The following is a 21991-nucleotide window of genomic DNA, read 5'->3' on the forward strand; positions in this document are numbered from 1 at the left end:
GGTAATTAGGAATACTCTGGTCAAGATGGATCTGGTAATTTAGAGAGCAAACGAATCCAGCAAAACTATCGATAAGTTTACGTGGATATAAAAAATTAGGTTATTTCTCAAATAACATCAATGAGTATTATTGTCACTTTGAAGTATAAAAACAGTTTGACCCTATATCTATTTTGTGTCACGTTTTTACCTTAATTGACCTGATAAGCAGTCAATTTTTATCTCAAAGAGCATAATACTTCCTGTAAAATATAAGCTACATTGTAGATTTTACAACATATCTATATCTAAACTGAAGTATTTAACACTGTGTTCGACATTATTTTCAGTAATTCACACATGTTTTTATGAATAAATTTTACTAACTAATAGTGATACTATCAATCAGTAACGATGATAATATCAATAACGGCTGATGTCAATTGAGTTCATTAGTCACTGTTGCAAACTTTAATAAAATCTACCACACATATCTATAAGTAGTCCAAGAGCAGTATGAAAAACCTCTACGCTAGTATGCATTAATTTTAAAAGAGTTCAAAAATTTTTGTGAAGACAGTTTCTCATAGAGATTATCGAGAAGAGCATTTGTGCCAAATGTCATCGTTTAAAAATGATTTATACTATTGTTTATAAACCATTGAAATTTGACAAAATGTATTTTTTTACCTTCCACTGGTTATGCAGCGAGAACCGTTCGTTTTGTTGAAAAAAAAAGTTTCTAAATTTTTTCATTTTCTCCAGATAGAGTTTTTTTTTTCTTTTTTTTTCTCTGCACTGAGTTACGGGGCCATCGCACAGGGTTCGCATGCACAGTAAAGGTGGTCGTCTTATGTCTTAGGCCTGCAGGTCCCTAGAGTCCCAAGTCGCCTGAGCAATGGTCCAATTTTTGTAACATTCTCTATTGATAGAATTTCATCAACATAAATCTTAAAAATTGGGTTAAGTCTTATGAAACATTTTTTTCACTAACTGCTTTTTCAAATTAAGTAAAAAGTAATTAAAAAAGAATGTTTACTGTGAATTTGCATCAGCAAAATTACTTTTTTAATTATCTAAAAAATATTCGAAAAAGTATTTCCTTACACTATTCACTGGAATTAAAAAAAATGACTTAATTTAATGGATGACATAGCATTAAATTGGATTTCAAATCTTTTTGCTGTTTTAAAGTTCTTTTAATTAATGATTGAAAAATGACAATTTTGTCATTTGCAGAGTCATGTAGGACGCGTACATGGTGCGATATTTCACTGACATTCAATGATGGCAGTTTTGGTCGCGTTAATAATGTGATTTATTTAATGAGTGGAGCTCGGTTTGCAATTTTGATCGAATTTCAATTATTTTTGTAATTTTATAGATTACTAGCTCATATTCATAATTTCGTCCAAGCTAATGTTTAGTACCGGACATATATCGTCCCAGGCAACTGAAAAACTACTCTTGTTCTCACTGTATTGCTAAAAAGTTCATTAATTGAAACACTCAACTATAAACTATCGTCCTTTTAATTATATTAATACATTATTTACAGCCAGTGAATTTATGTTTTGTGCCATTTTATCTTTTAAGCTATCTAGATTATATGATTGTTGTTATTGAATCACAAAACCGTATCATAGTAGCGAAATCAACATAAGGCTGACAGCAAATTTACATATGACGGTCTAAATTTGTCATCCACGTATGAATCAGCCGTTTGTCTGAAACAGACTGACGCAATATTTTCGTCAGGAAATTCAATATCAGAAATAAATAGCAATTCGATTCACAAGGAAACCTCGCAAAGCGATCAACGTCGATTTAGCTGAGGTTTTTATACAATGATCTATGTTGAATATGATAAATCATATATTTTTTTTCGGCGTTAAAACATTTTGAAGGGGTGAAAATGTGCCTCTAAGTTGATATCCTATAAAGGTAATTTTTAATTTTCACATATTTCTAATCGAAATTTTCCAAAACGACCTAATACGTTAAAAACAACATAAGAAATAATAAAAAATACCTGTAGTTACATATTTATGTAACTTGCGAATATACTTTTTTCTTTTCTTAAGAAAAACAAAAAAATCTATAACTCAAAAACTATTATTCATTTTTTAATGAGACCAATTTCAGTCGGAAGAGCATGAAAAATGACGAGATACATGTCTATGCGATTTGTAAAAATATCAGTGCTCTACAGTGGTCTGGGTGCTCCCCGAAAGGTCCACACGACCAACTTCCCAGTGGAAAAAAAAAAAACAATTTGAATAGAACCCGTTTCCATTTTTTATAACAAATGGAATTGTAATAAACGAAATAAGTCTGTTTATATTCATTTGATATGGTTAGTAACTTTTTTTTAGCAAAAGAAAAAATTACGCGTTAAAAGAATTCAAATATATTGCATAGATCTCTATTTTCATTGTTTATAACAGATTTAATTATAACGAAATGAGTCTGTTTTTATTCATTTGATATGGTTAGTTACTTTATTTCAGTAAAAGAAAAAATTGTGCGTTAGAAGAATTCGAATGTACCTCATAGATCCTTTTTTTCATTATTTACAACGAATTTCATTGTTATACACGAAAAAAGTATGTTTTCATTTATGGCATACGGTTGGTAACATTTTTTTAGTAAACGAAAAAATTATGCGTTAAAAGTACTCATATATATAGAAAGGGTCCCTGTTTTTATTGTTTATAACAATTTAAAACTTATTATTTAAATATTACTATGATCAATAATCACTTGTTAGTAACAATGTTCAATTGTTATGAACACAATTCCACATTATTGACAATTATTATTGACTATGATAGCGTCTTTAATGCTATTTTCTCAATCCTGACACGAGTTTGAAATTCTTTCATTGCTGATATTGTTTTTTAAATTTTTTTTTTTCGATAAAATATTGTCATTATATATCCATACAAGTATTCCAATCATTCAATATTCATATTTCTGCAATGATCTTGAAATTTTGTCTAAAAAATGGTATAATTAATAAATTGCAAAATTCAAGTAATTTCCTTTTTTTCCAGTTTATTGATTCTGCCAAAAAAATGGCTTTACCGATTTTTCTGAAAACTTTTTCAGTTCTAAGTTACGTAATTACGCGTCGAATGCAATTGGTCCCACATCGATATCATTTTTTGTTCTCGAGATAATCGAGGCGAAAAACAATTCCGAACGTACGTACGCACATATGCACATACGTACATACACACACACAGACGTCCACGTAAAAACTGTCGATTCATTCTAGAATAGGCTTTCGAATTTATTTATTATTAACTTTTTTTTTAGCAAAAGAAAAAATTACGCGTTAGAAGAATTTAAATATATTGCATAGATCTCTATTTTTATTGTTTATAACAATTAAAAAATTTTTTTATTCAAATATTATTATGATCGATAATCATTCGTTATTAACAATGTTCAATCGCTATGAACACAATTTCTCATTATTAACAATAATCATTGACTATTTTATTATCCTCAACGCTATTTTCTCCATCCCAACACAAGTTTAAAATTTTTTTATTGCTGATTTCGTTTTTAAAAATTTTTTTTTCTATGAAAAACTATCATCATGTTTCTGTACAATTATTCTAAACATTTGATATTCATATATCTTCGCGATAACGTTGGACTGTTCACAATATATTATTATCGAACTGAACGATATGTATAAAAAAAAAACAGAATTTTATTGTAAGAATGGATTTTTGATTATCCATGACGAATTTACTAATTATGAACAAGAAGAGTCCATTTTTAATTATGTTACAGAATTAATAACTTTTTTCAGTAAGAGAAGAAATTTTCCGTTGAGGCTGGGATGTAGACAGATTTCCTCCTAGAAAGTTCTCAGAAAATTTTTCTCTACAAATGATAGCGTCATAAATGAACAAATTTTTTAAATTTAAGACTTAATCGAAAGCTTGTTTTCTTCATCACATCGAAAAACAACAATACAATTAAATTACTTACTTCATTATGATTAAAAATGAAGATAAATATATGCACTTATTTTTAACTAGATTTCAGGGGTGTCATGGCGGATACAGCTGTTATCGGCCATCAACGAGGTAATGATTCATTTCACAATAACTACTGTACCTTGACTCTGAACTGATCTTTTCCAATCTACTAACTATCGTTTGGAATGTTTAAAAATATATTTTATAACAAAAAGACGAATAAATAAAATACAATTTCAAGCATTGATTTCAAAAATCATTTTTTTTTCAGAATTATTTTTCTAATCAATGACGGAAGAGTAAAAAAAATCAAAGAGTGTAAAAGAACTTATCTTTATATAAGCGCATCAGTTAGATTTTTTTTTAATAATTTATGATGATAAAAATCAAAAAACAGTTAGAACAATCCACGGTAAGTTCTTGCGCGTCGCCGACTAGCTATATCCCCACACTTCATGCCCAAGCCTGGAACGTATGATTTATGGACATAAATGAACCAAGTATAAGCATGTTAGCTCTGTGGTCAGAGCACTAGACTTTTATTTTGCCGGGCCGGGTTCGATCCCAATTACGGCAAAATTTTTTTTTTCATTTGTGAAAACTACATTTGTAGTTACTGCGAATTTCCTTTATTAAAAAATGGAGATTGTACAAAACTTTAGAGAACATTATTAAACTGATATGAATAAGTAATGATTGTTATGAGTGGATTTATACGATATAAAAAGAAAGAAAAAAAAATTTGCCCTGACTGAAATGCAATTTTACAATACATCACCTCACAAGCTTCTTCTCTACTTGCTCGAATGCCTTTCAGTACCCCCACAAATAGTGAGATGCATTGAACATCTAATGCCGTTCTGGAGGACACGTTTAACCGTATCATCTGGTAAAACAAAAGTGTCTACCAGAGCAGTGCCATTTAGGAGAGGCGTATACCAAGGAGATACTCTGAGTCCTCTTCGATTTTGCATCTCACTGCTGCCATTATCTGTCACTTTACGCCGAATGCCTGGATATAAAGCCGGACGAGTCTCCAATTGTGTACACAAAGTCACACATCTATTCTATATGGATGACTTGAAAGTGTACGTGGCAAGTCCTGAGAGACTGGGAACAGCCCTAGAGGTTGTGTCTGAGTATACCAGTGCAATCGGCATGAAGTTTGGGTTGGACAAGTGCGCAGTTGCCCACTTAGTAAAAGGAAGATCGCCGAACTGGAGTGATAATGTCGAGCTTACAGACGGGAGCATCAGAAAACATCTGGATGCTGGAGAGTCATACCGATATCTTGGACAGGCACAATCTTCTTTACAGGACGTGTCTGTCATCAAAGATACTCTCCGCAGAGAGTACAAGTGGTGACTGAAGAGAATATGGGGCTCTGAATCATGAGGGTCCAACAAAGTCACAGCTATGAATATGCTCGCTGTCCCAGTCTTGCTATACTCATTCGGAGTCCTTAAATGGCTCCGAAAAGAGCTGAAAGATCTGGACATTATCACGTGGAAAGTGATGACATTACACCGGAGTCATCATCCACGATCTTCTGTCCAACGCCTATACTCTCCTCATGGTCTAGGAGGGCGTGGACTACTAAGTTTGGAGCGTCTACATGATAGGTTAATGATTGGCCTAGCTTATGACATCTATGAGAGCTCTGATCCTCTTCTCAAGTTCGTGAACAGCTTTGAACTATTCGGAAGAGATGCGTTCCTATATAGAGCAACATAGCGAGCCCCCGGAATTGCATAGATGTTTCTGTCCTTGAGATATGTCGCGTAACAACGGGGGCAGATTGAAGATTATTGATCATAATCCGTCGTGCTCCGCTTCCGTACTGCCCTATATGGTAGTGTGAATGTGGTCACGCCGAGTGCGAGACGCGTTAGCGACCGCCGACCAAAGCGGATAAAGTTGGTACTACAAGCTCTGTGCCTGGGGCTGCAAAGTCAAAATATGACAAGTGGGCCTAGGTACAACTGGCCAATGGAGGTCGGACTCGTAGTGGTATGTTATAAGGCATCGATGCTGAGATAATAATCCATGATTTTGATTTGAAAAAAATGGACACCATTAGCTGAAAAAAAACTACGATTCAATGATCTCTGTTTTGTCAAATTAACGAATCCATATCATCTAGAATAATTGAAGATCGTAAAATATCAAAACAAACACTAAAAGAGTTCGTCAACGATGTAACATCGGAATTCAATCATATGGTTCAGATAACACATATAATGTTAATCAAAGTAGCTTCCAATTAGATGTACATTCAAATAACCAACGATATAAGCTGATGGAAAACTCCTCACTCTCCTCTTGCTTGTGTTAAGAGAACCAACTGGAAAACTTGGTCCACGGGTAGAAGCAACACTTTTTAGACCAGATAATGTATACGTAGAAATCTGAAAAACTGACTTCAGGAAAAAAATTCAACTCAAATATTATATTATATGATATATTCTGGAAGTTTATGTACTAATTTTTTTTGAACACTTCCAAATCTAGTTAAAGGATATATTTTTTCCGAATGTTGAAAAAAAAAGTTTACTTTTTGTTGATTTGTAGACTGGACATCGTTATGAAGCTGTCACGTCTACCGAGCAATCGGATGAAGAAGTTGATATAATGATTATTCCTAATGGAACTACTAGACGAATTCAACGATTGGATGTTTTTGGGTTTAGAATATGGAAAAACTCTGTAAGACACTTTTCAGAGAGCGTCTTATTCCGAGCAGATGATTTAAATTTATATTTGAGAAATATTATTATCTAATAACAATCACTGACTCTTAATCAACTCTCGTTTCCACGATACATTAATTTTTTCCGTTATGCATGGTTTAAAAGTAGTTATACATTTATTAAACTAGATAAATTTGCAAATCTAGTTGATTTTACATTCGGCGATGACTGTAAATCTCATTTTAAAATTTCAGGATGTAAAAATATTGCAATGATTGCATGAAAAATGCAAAGATGCGTATCTCGTTATTTTTTATGCTCTTCCGACTGAAATTGGTCTCATTAAAAAGAAATTAATATTTTCTGAGTTTAAGATTTTTTGTTATTCATAATTAAAAAAAAAAATGTATATCCGAAAATTCTTTAGATATGTAAATAGAGGGATTTTTCGTTGTTTTTTTGTTTTCATCGAATGAAATCATTTTGAATGATTTCGATTAAAAATATGTGTGGGTTACTGCGGTTGATTATCACACCTCTAAAACGTTTTTCCGCAGAAAAAAATATTCGTTTTTTATTATTTCTATCGTAGATTATTATAAAGACCCCTCAGCTAAGTCGGCGGTGACCACCTCGCGAGGTTTTCTCGTAAGAAATGTATTCCTTTGGTTGTTTACACGGAATTGTTTCTATACTAAAGAAGCACAAAAATTATTCAGAAATCATGACAGTGAATAACTATTTTCTACTTTATAACTATACTCATACATACTTAGATATACATTTTTTTAAATTAATCATTAAGTTATGAGTTTTTAAGCTCACGTTTGATCCCGAATCGAAATTTTTGTATTAACTTCATACTGAATATCCTGAATTTATCTTGAAATTACTGATTTTTGAAGTTCTATCTTAAACCTGTGTTAGACATCTTGAAATCATTCTTATTTCATACTTGTTATTCTGGCGTTAATATTTTCAACATAAAATCAGAATAGCTTTTTCAAATTAGTATCATGAATGTTTGCTAAATATTCTGAAATTATATTTATTTCGTATTGAAGAAATGACGAGAGTTTCAGTGAATAACCTATTTCATTAGCAATGTATACGTCAGAGTTACATTTAATCCCCATCAATATAATTATAATGACAAAAATTACTTATTCTACCCCATTCATATTTTCATGTTCATGACATGTGTAACTCCAAAGTGGTTCATGTTCTCTTACACAATGAGTTGAATGTACGAGTAAATAAAAGTTTATTGTCAGATATCCAAGGCCGTACAGATGTTCAAATTCTGCAAGGAATAACTTTAATACGTCTTCTCCAACATCCATCATTATATGTGTAATCTTTTCAGAACTTAAAATCGAAAACCAACTACGAATAATGTGAAATGATTGAAGTACTTAAGGTCCATAATTCCCTTTGGTATTAGTAATGAATAATAAAATAAAAAAATGCTTCAATTTAGACGCTTTCTAGTGTATTAAATCTCTAATGTCCCGAGGGATTGATAAATTTTTATTTAATCATTTTTAATCGATTATTAGCTCCATCAATCTTGGTATATAATGAAAATAAAGAATTTTTGAATGATTTGTCAAAAAAAAGGTATAATATTTTTTTCATAACCCCACCTTTAACTGCATCCATTCAATCAGTGTTGATGCCTCGCACAAAGTTAGACATAATTCTTGATAAAGCTGTATGTACTTTAACTCCAAATTGAAAATTGTTATTTGCTGCAATTCCAGCATAGGCGATACATTTTTCCGATGTCTTCAATTCATGGTTACTATTGTATGGATATATTTGAAGATAAGATAATGGCCTAATTATTAATTTGTCACTAGTATTAAAACATACTGGATAACTATACTCGCCGTTGAATCGTTTGAAATTAAGACATTCAGATTTCGCTGGTAAATCGCGAACTCCCAGAAGTAAAACACTCTTCACAGTGATTGTACATTCGTCAAGGAGTGTAACTCTGATACCTCTTAATAATATCTTCAACGGTGATCTAGAACTATAGAAAAAAAGATTAAAATCTGGATTTTTTTTCTCCGTACCAAAGTCCTAATATCAAAGTGATGTGCCTCTTCTTTCTATCTTCGGATAGCATTTCATTGATGGTGAGATATATTGACGAAGCACTTATTTTCGATGATGACAACACCGGAATGCCATCAGTGTATCAGTTAAACGAAATATTGTTTTTGTTTGATAGAAAACCATTATTAAGACATTCTTGATATAATTTTTCATCATAGATATCACATACCGTGTTTGTTTCATTGGACTGCTGAAATCTTCTTTGTAATAAATTGAAGAATTCTTCTCGTTGATACATCTTGTGAATTTGACTAAGAATTGACATTTCGATAAAATCTAATGATTTCCTATTCGAAAGTGTTGCACACACTCCACATTCAGGATTTATTTTATTTGTACAGGATGTACAGTAATGTTGTTTTTTGTAGGTCACTTTTCTGAAGTTAAAAAATTTTTAAATTGATATAAACTGTTTTTTACTTATCCTAAACTTGGACAGTGCATTTCGACTGTGCTAATTGAACTAAATATGCTGAGTATACCAGATACCAAAGGATTGCGGTTATTATCATTAGTTTCATTATTGAGTATTTCATCTTTACTATTATATTCTTATTCTTCTTCATCATTATCATCAGCAATAACGAATACAGAACCTTTTTCAGTAGTATCATTGGTATCGAGTAGTTCATTAGCTTCAAACATTTCACCTATAAGTCTGAAAGATGTAAATATTTTATATTTTTCAAATTGAGTTACTATAACTTGTATAGAATGATTCAAAAAAATATGTAAAAACAGTTATGCTTCTATTGATATTCTTCTTAATAATTCTAATTCTGCATTTGATGGAAATCCATCTTCATCAATAAGTATAGGTTCATCTTCAAGATTTTCAGAATGTATATCGTTATTAAAATTTATAATTAAACATAATCTCTCATTATGCTGCTGTAAACCGAGATCTCTCAAAGCTTTTCGTGACATTATAAAAAATTTAAATTACTTTCTTGCAAATTTGATCGTTATAAGGAATATTACTTAGAATGTGAATTTTTACGTGAATGTAAATGTTTATAAACGTATACGGGATTGTGCCTTCAAGAGCTTGGCGCATACGAACCATGTTTCAACGCCACCTATACGTGACTCTATCTGAAGAAATTCTTTAGAAAAGCGACTCGAGCGCCAATGGTTGCTATAGTAACTGTTGCTTTATCAGCCTGTCTAAACGTGATCTATGAATAAGAAATCTATGTGCGTCATACACATTTTTTAGTGCGAATAGCTGTCAAACTAATTGTTTCTTCCTAAGAGTGATCCGTTTTTTTTTTCTTTTGAGTGAAATTTTGCTAAAAATGATCATAAGTTTTTAAATAAAGTACACTGAAAATGCCTCGAGGGGAAAAAAAATGCTCTAGTGTGGAATCTCGGACAAAAAATGAATGAACTCATTCCATTATCAAAAGTCCCTAAAAAACCAGAAGATATCCCGAACGTTTTTGATTAACAACGATAGCTTTAAATTATTAGAAATGAGTAGTAAGTATAAGTTCTAAGAAGTTACTACAAATTATATAGATATAAGAATAGGAAGATTTAATTAGGAGAAAAATCAACTAATTGAATTGTACATTATAGAATTTACTGTAATTACATTTTTCATTATTAAATTTTCCATCTAGAGTAGCGGTAGATACTCGGCACCACGTCACCTGCACATTCTGCCCCTTAGACATCTATTGCCCCTCGTCGAACGAGCGAGCTCTCGTGGCTCATATTCACAGTACCGAGGGACACGCTACTCTATACTGAAAATTTCGCGCGTGACGTCATAACGCAATGTTTAATTGTAAGTATCTCGATAACTATTCAACATTATAGGATTATTTTCAATACATAATTAATGATGAGTGTTAGCTTTCATTAAAATCCAAAATGAGATTGATTCATTGAGTATTCATCGAAATACAGATTAGGCCACGCCCCTAATTCCGTTTTTGACAGATTTTAACTCAATTTCTAGCTACTTCTTCGTCAATCTTACCTATTATCGGCGTAAAAAGTATAGGCCCCTCACTTTCTACATTTTAAAATCTGTAACTTTTTTCAATAAAAGTTTTGTTTTGCGGTTTTTAGTTATTTCAAGTAGATGGAATTATAGATCAGACTATTCTCTATTAGTCTGCCAATTTTTATTCTTTAATATTGATATTAACAAGAGTTATGTATTTTAAAATGTACAAAAGATGCATGTTTTCTGTACCTTCTGCTCTCAAATTGATGCTCTCATAATTGCCCGCGAGCTGATTTGCTGATTTCAAATAGATGGAATTATAGATCAGACTATTCTCTATTAGTCCGCCAATTTTTATTCCTCAATATGAATATTGAAAAAAGTTACTACATTTAAAAAGTAAAAAAATCATGTTTTCTGTCACTTATTTTCTGTACTGGATGCTTCCGTGCAAGTTGTGTCTATCTTCATTTGCCCCTTAAATATTTTACCGATTTTACGCCTTTCTATGTTTAATTCTTTTATGATGTTTGTTGAAAAATATAGTTTTTTTCTTACTTTTATATGTTCAAGCCTATATATAAGAAGAAAAGGTTTACGATGGATTATCCTTGCCGTTAATGACTGTCATAAACACCTGCATAATTTTTTAAATGTTACGTATTTTCGCGGTTTCTTTTTTTTTGCTATTTATTATTCGCGATTCATTCTCTATAATTTTTTTTTTTATGTCGATGTTGTCTCACTTTACTATTATCATTTAGGGCCGAGATATTGTCCTTTGATATTATTTGTTGTTACTTTTTTGTTTATTATGAAAAATTTTTTTTTCCAACTTAATTTTATTTTTAAACGTCTTCCCTAACTACGATAAAATTTTCAATTCGATCCCTATATTTTTCGCATTGATACGATCGTGTAAACTTCCCTCATGAAGAATTGACCGCTAGAAACATGGTTTTTTACGCTAAAAAATTTTGTATCCCGCGAAGTTTTTAATTCATTGCATTGAAATTTTTAGAGAAGTTGTAGAATCGGTTTCCTATCCATTGATTCCTCACACAACTTAATGAGATTATTATTTTTTTTTATGTCGCTATTGAGAGTGAGGGGTCTATACTTTTTACGCCGATAATAAATGCCATCTAACACGGACCTCTCTCTCTCGTGGTCACAATTTTTCTACGATATATATAGGTATACTTCCAATGTATAAATATAGCGAATAAATATTTTATATATTCCTTACGTTAATATTGATGGAAATACAAATAACATTATCAATTTATAGATTATCTTGAAATATAAATGATGCAGAACGGGAATTTATTTAATTTTTAGATATGGATAGTAATGTTTATCTATAACTAACTAAAAAAGATAAAGAATATGAGAACTGAATTTATTATAAATGATCAAAAACGGAATTTATGCAATTAATTCGAATTCTTTCAACGTGCTTTTTTTGTCTTTTACTAAAAAAGTTACTAACTATGGTAATTTTATACTATCGCAGTCCCCTCGTTATTGAATATTCATGTAAATGCACTCATTCACGTATAACTGCTGATAACTTTTTTACAAGTTATCGTATAGGAGTGTTATATTTTTTTTCATAATCTACACGGAAAATCGAACAATTTAAAGTAATGAAATTACAACTTTCCTTGAAATTGACCGCTCTTTGCATATCATCGTTTGTGCCTTTTTCATTAAGTAATTATCAAAATAAAGTATAATTGTAAAACATGAATAAATAAATCTTCTTATGTGTTTTTTTTTTTTTTAATTTTCGTTATGCATTAATTTGAAAGAAATTGAACAAATTTTTTGAAGACGGTTTGATTAAGTAAAAATTGATTGCAAAAAAAATTTATCGTAAGTTTTCATATGCAAAATTACTTCTTCAATTATTTTAAGTAAATTCGAAAAAATATTCTCTTACATAATTTATCGAACATGAAGAAAAAAAGACTTTATTTCATAGATAACATAGCGATCCATTTGATTTCAAACTTTTTTTGTGTTTCAAAATTTTTAAAAATAATGATGCAAAAATGAGAATTTGGTTATTTGCAGAGTCATTTGAAACGTGTCCATAGCGCGAAGTTTTACTTGCATCCAATAATGACAGTTTTATGGGATACTTCAAACACTTAAAGGAAAGTTCTAAATAAGATTTATGCTATCAAATGTTTATTAATATTTTGATCAAACATTTGATCTACAATTTCTTTCGCACACTTATGTGGTTTTTTTATACAACAATTGATAGAAACAACTTTATGGTTTTGCGAGTATGGTCAGTCAGCCTAGGCGCAATTGTATGATTTCAAACATTTTTTGCATGTAGAACAATTTGAAAATAACGGATTTTTGAACAACAGTGACGTGGCGCCATTTTTCTACAGATATCGAACGATATCTGTTTTTAGCGAATTTATAAAGTATAGAAATGAACTAGCGGAAAAAATGAATAAAGTAACAATAATCGAAAATCAATAGGCGAATCGATATCTAATAATAAGATCGAACGAAATGATGAAATAGGATCGAATTTTGGCTCCTTTCTTAAAAAAAAAATATCAAGTGCAATTGACTTACCAGAAACTTTAAGTTCACCAAATATGTAAAAAAATTTATCAACTGATTAGATAATGTCAGTAGTACCAAAACCAATGCCGACAATTACGAATTGATGGATCTGTCAGATCCATCTGTAATTAAAATTATCTCAGATGTATCCTTCCCAGCAATTGGTGCTACTTATCATCGTATCATAATAACAACGAATGAAGAAACCACCCAAAGTCAGGTTTTTAGTCAGCATGATAGTACTTAAACTATACCTGCACATATTAAAGAGAATAATTATCTACCGCAACTTATTATCAATCAACAAAATCACATAAACAGTGTAGTGACTAACTATCAATATGAGGTGTCTAAAGAAACTTCGATTTAGATTGATAATGTTGACAATAATCAGCAACAGCAGATACTTAACGACGAACAACACCACATAAAAAACGAAATATTTCTAAACTAATTTTCAACGAATCTAATATTGAAGCTGAAAATGATCTATACAATAAATCATCAACCTCAAAAAGCACAAATCAAGAAGAGCAAAAAGCACAAAAGAAGATTCAACGTCTGAAGATGAAAATTTTTATCAAGGGCAGACAATCTTGAGTGGGACAACCATTGGAAGACGTTAATCATTCATATGTTATCATTACTTGAAAAATTGAAAATTATAAAATAGTTGAAATTTATGAATTTTTTTTTCAATAATTTAACAGTAACGGAACGTGACGTGGCTGTCCAAAAGCAAATCTGGTTGTCTATGAAATGGCAACTAAAAAAACAGAACGAAGCTAAAACAATCCGAAGTGCAAAGGTATTATTTTATTAATTTACTTAAAATTCATGTAACTCATATTATTCTACTGTACTAACCTTGAACTTTTTGATTGCAGCTTTCGGATAATTATTTCAGTGCAGGACAGGATAGTGTAAGTCATTAAAATATCAACGTACTTATAAAAAAATTCAAGCAATTGGGTTTAAATTGAAAATATGGAGAGTATTTTTAAATATGTATAGAATTGAATAATAAAAAAAATCTTATTTAATGGCAGGCTGAAATATCCTCAGATTGTGGTTTTTATACGCCCAAAATAATTATATCAGTAATAAAAATGGGCTATATACGATTCAAAGATTGGAAAGTGATGGTAAGGGACGCCTTAACACGAATTTACGGCGAACAATTAAAGAACTATAGCGCCATAAATGAAGAAATGGGACGACCAGGAATAGATGAACGTCTGTTGAAAGGATTGTATGGTAAATATAGGTATTTCAATAAATTATGTAATTAATAAAAACTCTAAATACAAAAAATACAATATTTATTCATGATCATGATTCAGAATAGGTAAATCGTCAGCACGATTGTGCTATTTTTAAAAAAGATTATGTAAACTGCATCAATAAGCACACAGCGAGCTCAAGATCATACGCTAAGAAAAAGTTAAAACAATAATCAGTGAATAATTTATTTTTAAATAAAAGTTGAATGTTATTTCTAAAAGTAATTATTAATCAGTTTGAATTTGATAGTTCTAAAAATTACTGGTAATGAGTCTAAGATTGTGTTTTTTCTGAAATATAATTTATATTTGATTTAAATTATATATTTTCATAGAGTAGCAAATAAAAGTTAATAGATAATAATATTAATAATAGATGATATATTTGTGATAACATTTAAAAAATTTGTCAAACTTTAACTAAGTAAGTCAATGTAATTGTTGCTTGAACAATAATAATACAAAGTATTACTGTAATTATTTAAATTTCATTAATAATAAGCTTCACCTACTCTCTAAAAATAGATGAGTGAAAATTACTGAGAAACAGTGTATATTCACTAATTCGCAGCTGTAAGTTTTGCACAATTCCAAATTTGTATTGATTCTATACTAAAAATTCTGAGTCTGTATTGATTCTTTACTGCATATATTGAGTAAAAATTTAGAAATTCAGTAAAGTCAGTATAGGTTCAATAATGACACATTCTTATCCATACTGAATTTATCTTAACAGTTATGAATACAGAATTATTCAAATGTGTTCAATATAAACTCAGTGAAAAATTTTTTAATTTTATGTACAAAATTGATACTCGTTAAATATTTAATTTATATTAAATATATCGAGAAACTCAATACATTTAACATAAAGTTGATATAAAAATGCCAACTCGGAAAAGTTATTTTCTATTTGAATATCATTTTTCGTTACAAAGTTATCAATGTTCGTTTTTAAACAAATTATTATTATCAAAAAATTCAAGTAATATTCAGAATACATTACATTATTTTAAAGTACTGCGGTTTGTTACAGAAACAAACTTCTTTATTCCTTTTTGGTCTTCGAGCATTCCGAGCACTTTGCCTGTAGGATCGAAAAACTTCTGTCACGTCCCTCTCGAATCCTTCCACTGTTCGTTTTGAATGACGAAATGATAATTAAAGAGCTTCTATAAATGAATAGGCAATAAAATTTCGCAATATTTGATACTTCTGTCTCTACAATTTTTTCTAATTATCTACTTTCGCCAGAATATTTTATTGGTTTTTGTTTCCATTAAACATCTTTCTTTTTTCACTACTCGTCTTTCCGGTCCAATTGAACTCTTCAGCTAAAGTCATTGTCATTACAACGTTTATATAATACTTTAAAGGATATCAGTGGCGTTGACCTTTATATCACTTTAAACAATTTTGCCTCAAAAATAATTTGATCAATTATCTTCATAATTTTAAATGACGGAATGACAAATCAATCAATTTTTACTAAGGATATAGAGTAGCAGTTTCGATCCTTTTGAGGTTTTACTTTTAAAGGTATCAAAATACTAGAAATGAAAATTTTCTATCTATCGTAAGCAAAGTGTATGATAATTGCAAAATAATACGATGAAAGTAGTATTCTTAAGTATAAAAGACTATAACTTAGAATACACAAGTTTTATGTTAGTATCCAGAAAAAATTCGGTTCTTTACTGTGTAAAATGTACTGATTTTCGTTATTATTTTCACTATCAGAATCATATTCATGATCATCTCCATTTTTATTATTACTTATAACGACACTAACGAGCAATTTGTCTAATTCCACCAAAGTTGATGCATTATCTGAAGTGAATGAGTAGACATTGTTAGTATTAATGTTTTAAGTATTTAAGACATTATCCATTTTTTTTTCCAGATTTTAACTTATATATGATTCTCTTATTTCAATGGCTCCTAATGCCCTTACTATAATTTTGCAATAATTTTTTATTATACAGAGAATGGTTAAATTAATCTTTAATTCAACAGACCAAAATCGAAACTATTCATATAACATTATGGACAAAGCATATGCATATGCCGGAATTGCATCAACTTGTAATTATCACTTTAGCAACCCCGGCGACACAAGTAAGTGTCAAAAGACTCTTTTAAGTTTAAGATTTATCTTCAATGACCTAAGAACAAATTAGAAAGAAGAAATATTAAAAAATATCATGATTATTCGGGCGAATTACGAGGATTTGTACAAGCCCTGTAACGACCAAGTCATTCAGAAAAAAACCAACAAAAAACAAACAAAATCTAACATTAGTGTTAATGTTAGTGATGATAAAAGTAGTGAAGATAGCTGATTATGCACCTATTATGTAAATCGAAATATTTTTGTTGTTAGTTTAAAGTTAATAATAAAAACGTAATAGAACTGCATTCAATAAATGTGGTGTACATGTTATTTATTCATCCTAATACATTATATAATAACCCATGTTTATAAATCATTCTAGAGCAGTTCTCATTTTATGAGATCTTATTTTATTAAATCTTGCCAATGAAAAGTATTTACTTGACATACGCGAAGGAAGTTTTTTAATTTCTTGTATTATGTCCATATCAATTTTTCTAGTTGCTTTATTATATTTTTTTAATCATATAGATAAAAGTTTTCCTCCAATTACAATATTCGATAGTCTAATTATATATAAAATTGTATATCAGAATAATAGAATCATTATAATAGAATCATTATAGCAAATTCTTTGTTAAAAAAAAACACAAAAACTCTTGTAAATCATTTGAATATAAGGTTATTTTTATATGCATAAAGTACGAAAAAAAAAAAATAATAGAATCCTCGAGTGGGTTTCGAACCCAAAAAGATTGGGACAGTAGTCGACGACGAATTTATCATTTTTCTTCACAAACAGAAAAAATTTCACTCAACTCGAACTTATCAACACACGAAGAAAATTACTAAGGCTCATATCGCTTTCCTTAGCGATTAAGAATGATAATTAGATTTCTCAATATTAGAAAGTAGACATTACTTCCTGTACTCAGTAAACACTGAATATAACAGCAATATAACACAGAGGTAACAATATATGTTACATATATGTTATATAACTGTAATATATTGTCAAAGTAACAAGTTCATATTGCAGATTTCACACCCATGTGACGTTGTAGCTATATAACGTAGTTATCTAATGGCAATATAATTAGCGTTACATGCATGTTGTATCCATGTTAGATAACACTGTTATACTAGTAGTATATATTTTTTGTTATTTAATGTTATGTTTCTATGATATAACACTGTAATCTCTGTGTTACATTACATTTGTTATGCAACTGTTATTTAGATGTTACATAACATATTTTTACTAATTTTAGGTAACATTCGTTGCATACGCGCAATGTTCTTGTAATACATACAAGTAATTACATACGTTCTTTGTATTGACGGCATATTCTACAGATGTGACATTACAAATTTCTGGTTATAGTTGCTTTTCTTTTCAATGTGTAGATAAACTGAGATTGATAGCAGATCAGGGTAATTGCTTCTAAGCTATGAGGATATTTCACAGTTCAAGAACTATTTGTGTACCTAAATTGTCAGAGAATTTCTCGTTCACTTTATTATTGGCTATGTGTGTTTAATACTCAGAAAATAAGGATTTTTTTATCAATTTTTTTAAACCTAAGACATTTACAAAATGTTCTGTAATCTCAAAAATGAATAAATCTCAATTAAAAATTACACACAATTATGCTCATTTTTCTAAATATTTATACATGTAACTAAAATATATGTTTATATGAGCCTATTTTCAATTTGGGAATTAAATATTAAAATAGCCTAGTGGACAACAACGTAGGTTGAAGTTGCGTGCAAGCAACTTTTAGTGAAAAATTTTTAAATATGTAGTACAAAATTTATCTAATTTACTTTTAAAACATTTTTACTATATGCATATACAATTATTAAATTTTTATTTATTATTATTAATTTTCAATTATTTTTCGAAATTTTAATTTTCTATCATCACATTATTAATTATAGTATATATAAATGTGATGACAAATATTGCCGATTTCAATGTTGTAAATTTTAACTTTATATGTTCGTCATGTATTTCCTACGTTTCAATCTATTCAATAATACATTTCATTCAAGTATATAACGAAAGTAAATTAATGCACAAAGAATTGTATTTTATTCTAATATTCAACTTCATATGATGATGTAAGTATGATTCAAAAATTTCCATTCACAAGCCAAACATCTTTTACACATATGGCGATGATACGAATAATCAATTTTAAGTTATTGTGATATAAATATTCATAAACTATGCATGTACTGTCTACTTTTTCTTGCTCATTCTAGGTGTATGAAACATTGACATGTAGATTGTAAAGATTGTAGACTAACTGTGGATTGACTGTAGTTCGTTTACAGCATTCGATATTAAATAGGCTTGGCATATAGAGAGTATTGATAAGAATACAATACGTAGATTCGCACTGTGAAGACTATACGATTGCATACACTTAATTGCCACTAATCGTGTAAAAAGAAATGATGATAAGCTCGAAATAGAAGTCAAGAAATTGAACAAGTATTTGTTTCAGAGAAATTTGATGATCCTCATCCATCTTCCAAACACAATTGATCAATTTCAGAGTTTTTATTATTCAATATTTACATTGTAGAAATGAAAATGAATGAATCTTAACTTTTATATGTAAAATTTAAAGTATTTCGTGTCATAATAATTGTTGTAACTTGTTAAAGAACGGCAAATATGAAAGCAGTGTTGTCTTATACCAATTATTTACAGTTTCTATTAATTTTTAATCGATAACCTGAGTTAAACATTGAGCAGGCAATTTCGAGCTTCTACTGGAAAATTTCTGAATAAGTTTGATTTATTTGTACAGTACATTATTAGTAATTCAGTATTAAGTATTATGTTTCTGCTCATGATAAGATCTGATTTGTTGTTGCTGTGGAAAAACTTGTTAAAGCTAAATTGTAGCAATTATTTTTAATGTTGCAGCCATAGTCATTCAACCAATCACTGAACGAGTAATTGAACAAAAGTACGATTTTTCATTCACTATAATTTCTAGTTGACAGAACAATACAAATATATAAAACGCATTCAATTAACAGTGCAAAGTGTAATTTTTAAAAATTAATTTTGATTGGATAGAACGATTTCACGTACAGAATCTTATTATTGTGCATGTATAAAGATACATGATAAAGATATTTTGTTGGTTATCACTGTAGATATCGACTGTTGAAATTACATTTAATTTGTTCTTTAAAAATAAGTTTAAAAACTAAACATACTTAAATTTCCTTACCAGTATCTAAGAATTCAAGAGTACTTGATTAGTAATATTCTAGAAATGTAGAATTATAGAAACGTAATTCCATAAATGTTATCACGATACGTAAACAGTTAATTTTTACGCTTACTCAATACAGTATTCAGAACTACTTGAAAGAAATATCCACGTGGTGGCGTTAATGTAGCAAACTATTATACACACCACATAAAGTTAAAACGTCCACCTAAAATGAATCAATAGAATTACATGATTGAATCGAAAGCCAGCATAGAATATTTAAATTTAAAGATAAATAAATTTCAAGAAAAATTCTGAATAATATCTGCCGAAAACAGATATCGTTCGATATCTGTGAAAAAATGGCGTCACGTGACTGTTGTTCAAAAATCCGATATTTTCAAATTGTTCGACATGCAAAAAATGTTTGAAATCATACAATTGCGCCTAGGCTGACTGACCATACTCGCAAAATCATAAAGTTGTTTCTATCAATTGTTGTATAAAAAAACCACATAAGTGTGCGAAAGAAATTGTAGATCAAATGTTTGATCAAAATATTAATAAACATTTGATAGCATAAATGTTATTTAGAACTTCCCTTTAAGTGTTTGAAGTATCCCATAAAACTGTCATTATTGGATGCAAGTAAAACTTCGCGCTATGGACACGTTTCAAATGACTCTGCAAATAACCAAATTCTCATTTTTGTATAATTATTTTTTAAAATTTTGAAACACAAAAAAAGTTTGAAATCAAATAGAGTCATCTGTAGAATTGAGTTTTTTTTTTTTTTTACTTTCGATGAATTGTGTCCAATTTGAGTAACGAAAAAAAAAACTTAATTTTATAAATGACATAGCACTCCATTTGATTTCAAACTTTTTTTATGTTTCAAAATTTTTAAAAATAATTATTCAAAAATGAGAATTTGGTTATTGGCAGAGTCATTTGAAACGTGTACATTACGCGAACTACTTATATAAAATAAATAAGAAATGATTGCAAAACAAAAATTATCGTATATATTTTTTGCAAAATAACTTTTAACAAAAAATCAAACAAATTAAAAAAAAAAATATACACAAAAATATTGATTTTTCATATTTTTACTGTTATTTTTATGTAAACAAAAACATTCCTAAAATTATTAATCGAGTATACAATACTGAAAGTAAACTTCAAAAAGTTAAAAATTATTACCATTAGAAAAAATGGTATCCTACTGACGTTTACTGTTGAATGGAATTGAAATTGGAAAAGGGGGAGAGTAAATATCTGTTATGAATTTTTAACACACCCTTCCCCCTGTCCCGATCGACATTCTCTCTGATTTCATGTGAACAATTGAAAATACCGAAATGGGTAGTTTTATTTGATTTAAAAAAAGCAATAACAAGAAAAAAATTTTTTTTATTTCAATCTAAAATTTGATAAATTAATATTTAATAAAAACTGAATTATTCGTGAAAGTTTGTCTAAATAAATTTTTCTATTAACCGTTCAACTTCCAAGATCGTTTTAAAATGATTTTTGGAATGTTGGTAATAATGTCTTCGTTATATAGTAGCGTAATAGTTAACAATGGTGTGTTCTAATTGTGAAATGGCCCTTTTTGAGGCACTTTCAATGTTCAATGACTTTAAACAAACAATACAATTTCTCATAAATCATGGTTTGATGAAGTCAAAGGTATTCTGTGGAAATTGTGTGGATTAAACTCTACAACTATGATTGGACAGTGCCGCAGAACGAAAAAAGTAACTGTAAATAAATGTGCGAAACTTGAACGGTGTAATTTCAAGTTGTCAGTTCGTACTAATGCTTGGTTCCATAATTCTTCGATGAGTTTCGAAAAAGTTTGTTCAATAATTAGCCAATATTTACTTTTAAATCCACCCTACGCGTATAATTGACAACATGAGTTTAAGATATCACCTAATACATACAATGATTGGGCATCTTACATGAGGGAAATATGTGAATATTGGGTTTTTAAAAACTGTAGTA

At 29.5% G+C, this 21991-nt stretch overlaps 1 protein-coding gene across 2 annotated transcripts in view; it reads right to left on the reverse strand.

The window, feature by feature from the left end:
• Positions 1-20121, reverse strand: part of LOC118070371 (dystrobrevin beta) — a 300960-nt gene extending 280839 nt beyond the window's left edge. Inside the window, exon 1 of one of the 2 annotated variants that reach the window (XM_035088930.1) lies at positions 19997-20121. Coding sequence is in view for 1 of the 2 variants with exons in the window: in XM_035088929.1 (XP_034944820.1) it covers positions 8314-8433 (120 nt within the window). In the remaining variant the exon portion in view is untranslated. Of the gene's footprint in view, positions 1-8313; positions 8576-19996 lie in introns of those variants that run through there. The other variant, XM_035088929.1, reaches the window with a different exon arrangement.
• Between the last annotated feature and the right edge of the window lie 1870 nt (positions 20122-21991).

The sequence above is a fragment of the Chelonus insularis genome, unplaced genomic scaffold, assembly GCF_013357705.1.
Source record: "Chelonus insularis isolate UGA/USDA-ARS -01 unplaced genomic scaffold, ASM1335770v1 contig_57_pilon, whole genome shotgun sequence".
In the NCBI taxonomy this organism is placed as follows: Eukaryota; Metazoa; Arthropoda; class Insecta; order Hymenoptera; family Braconidae; genus Chelonus; species Chelonus insularis.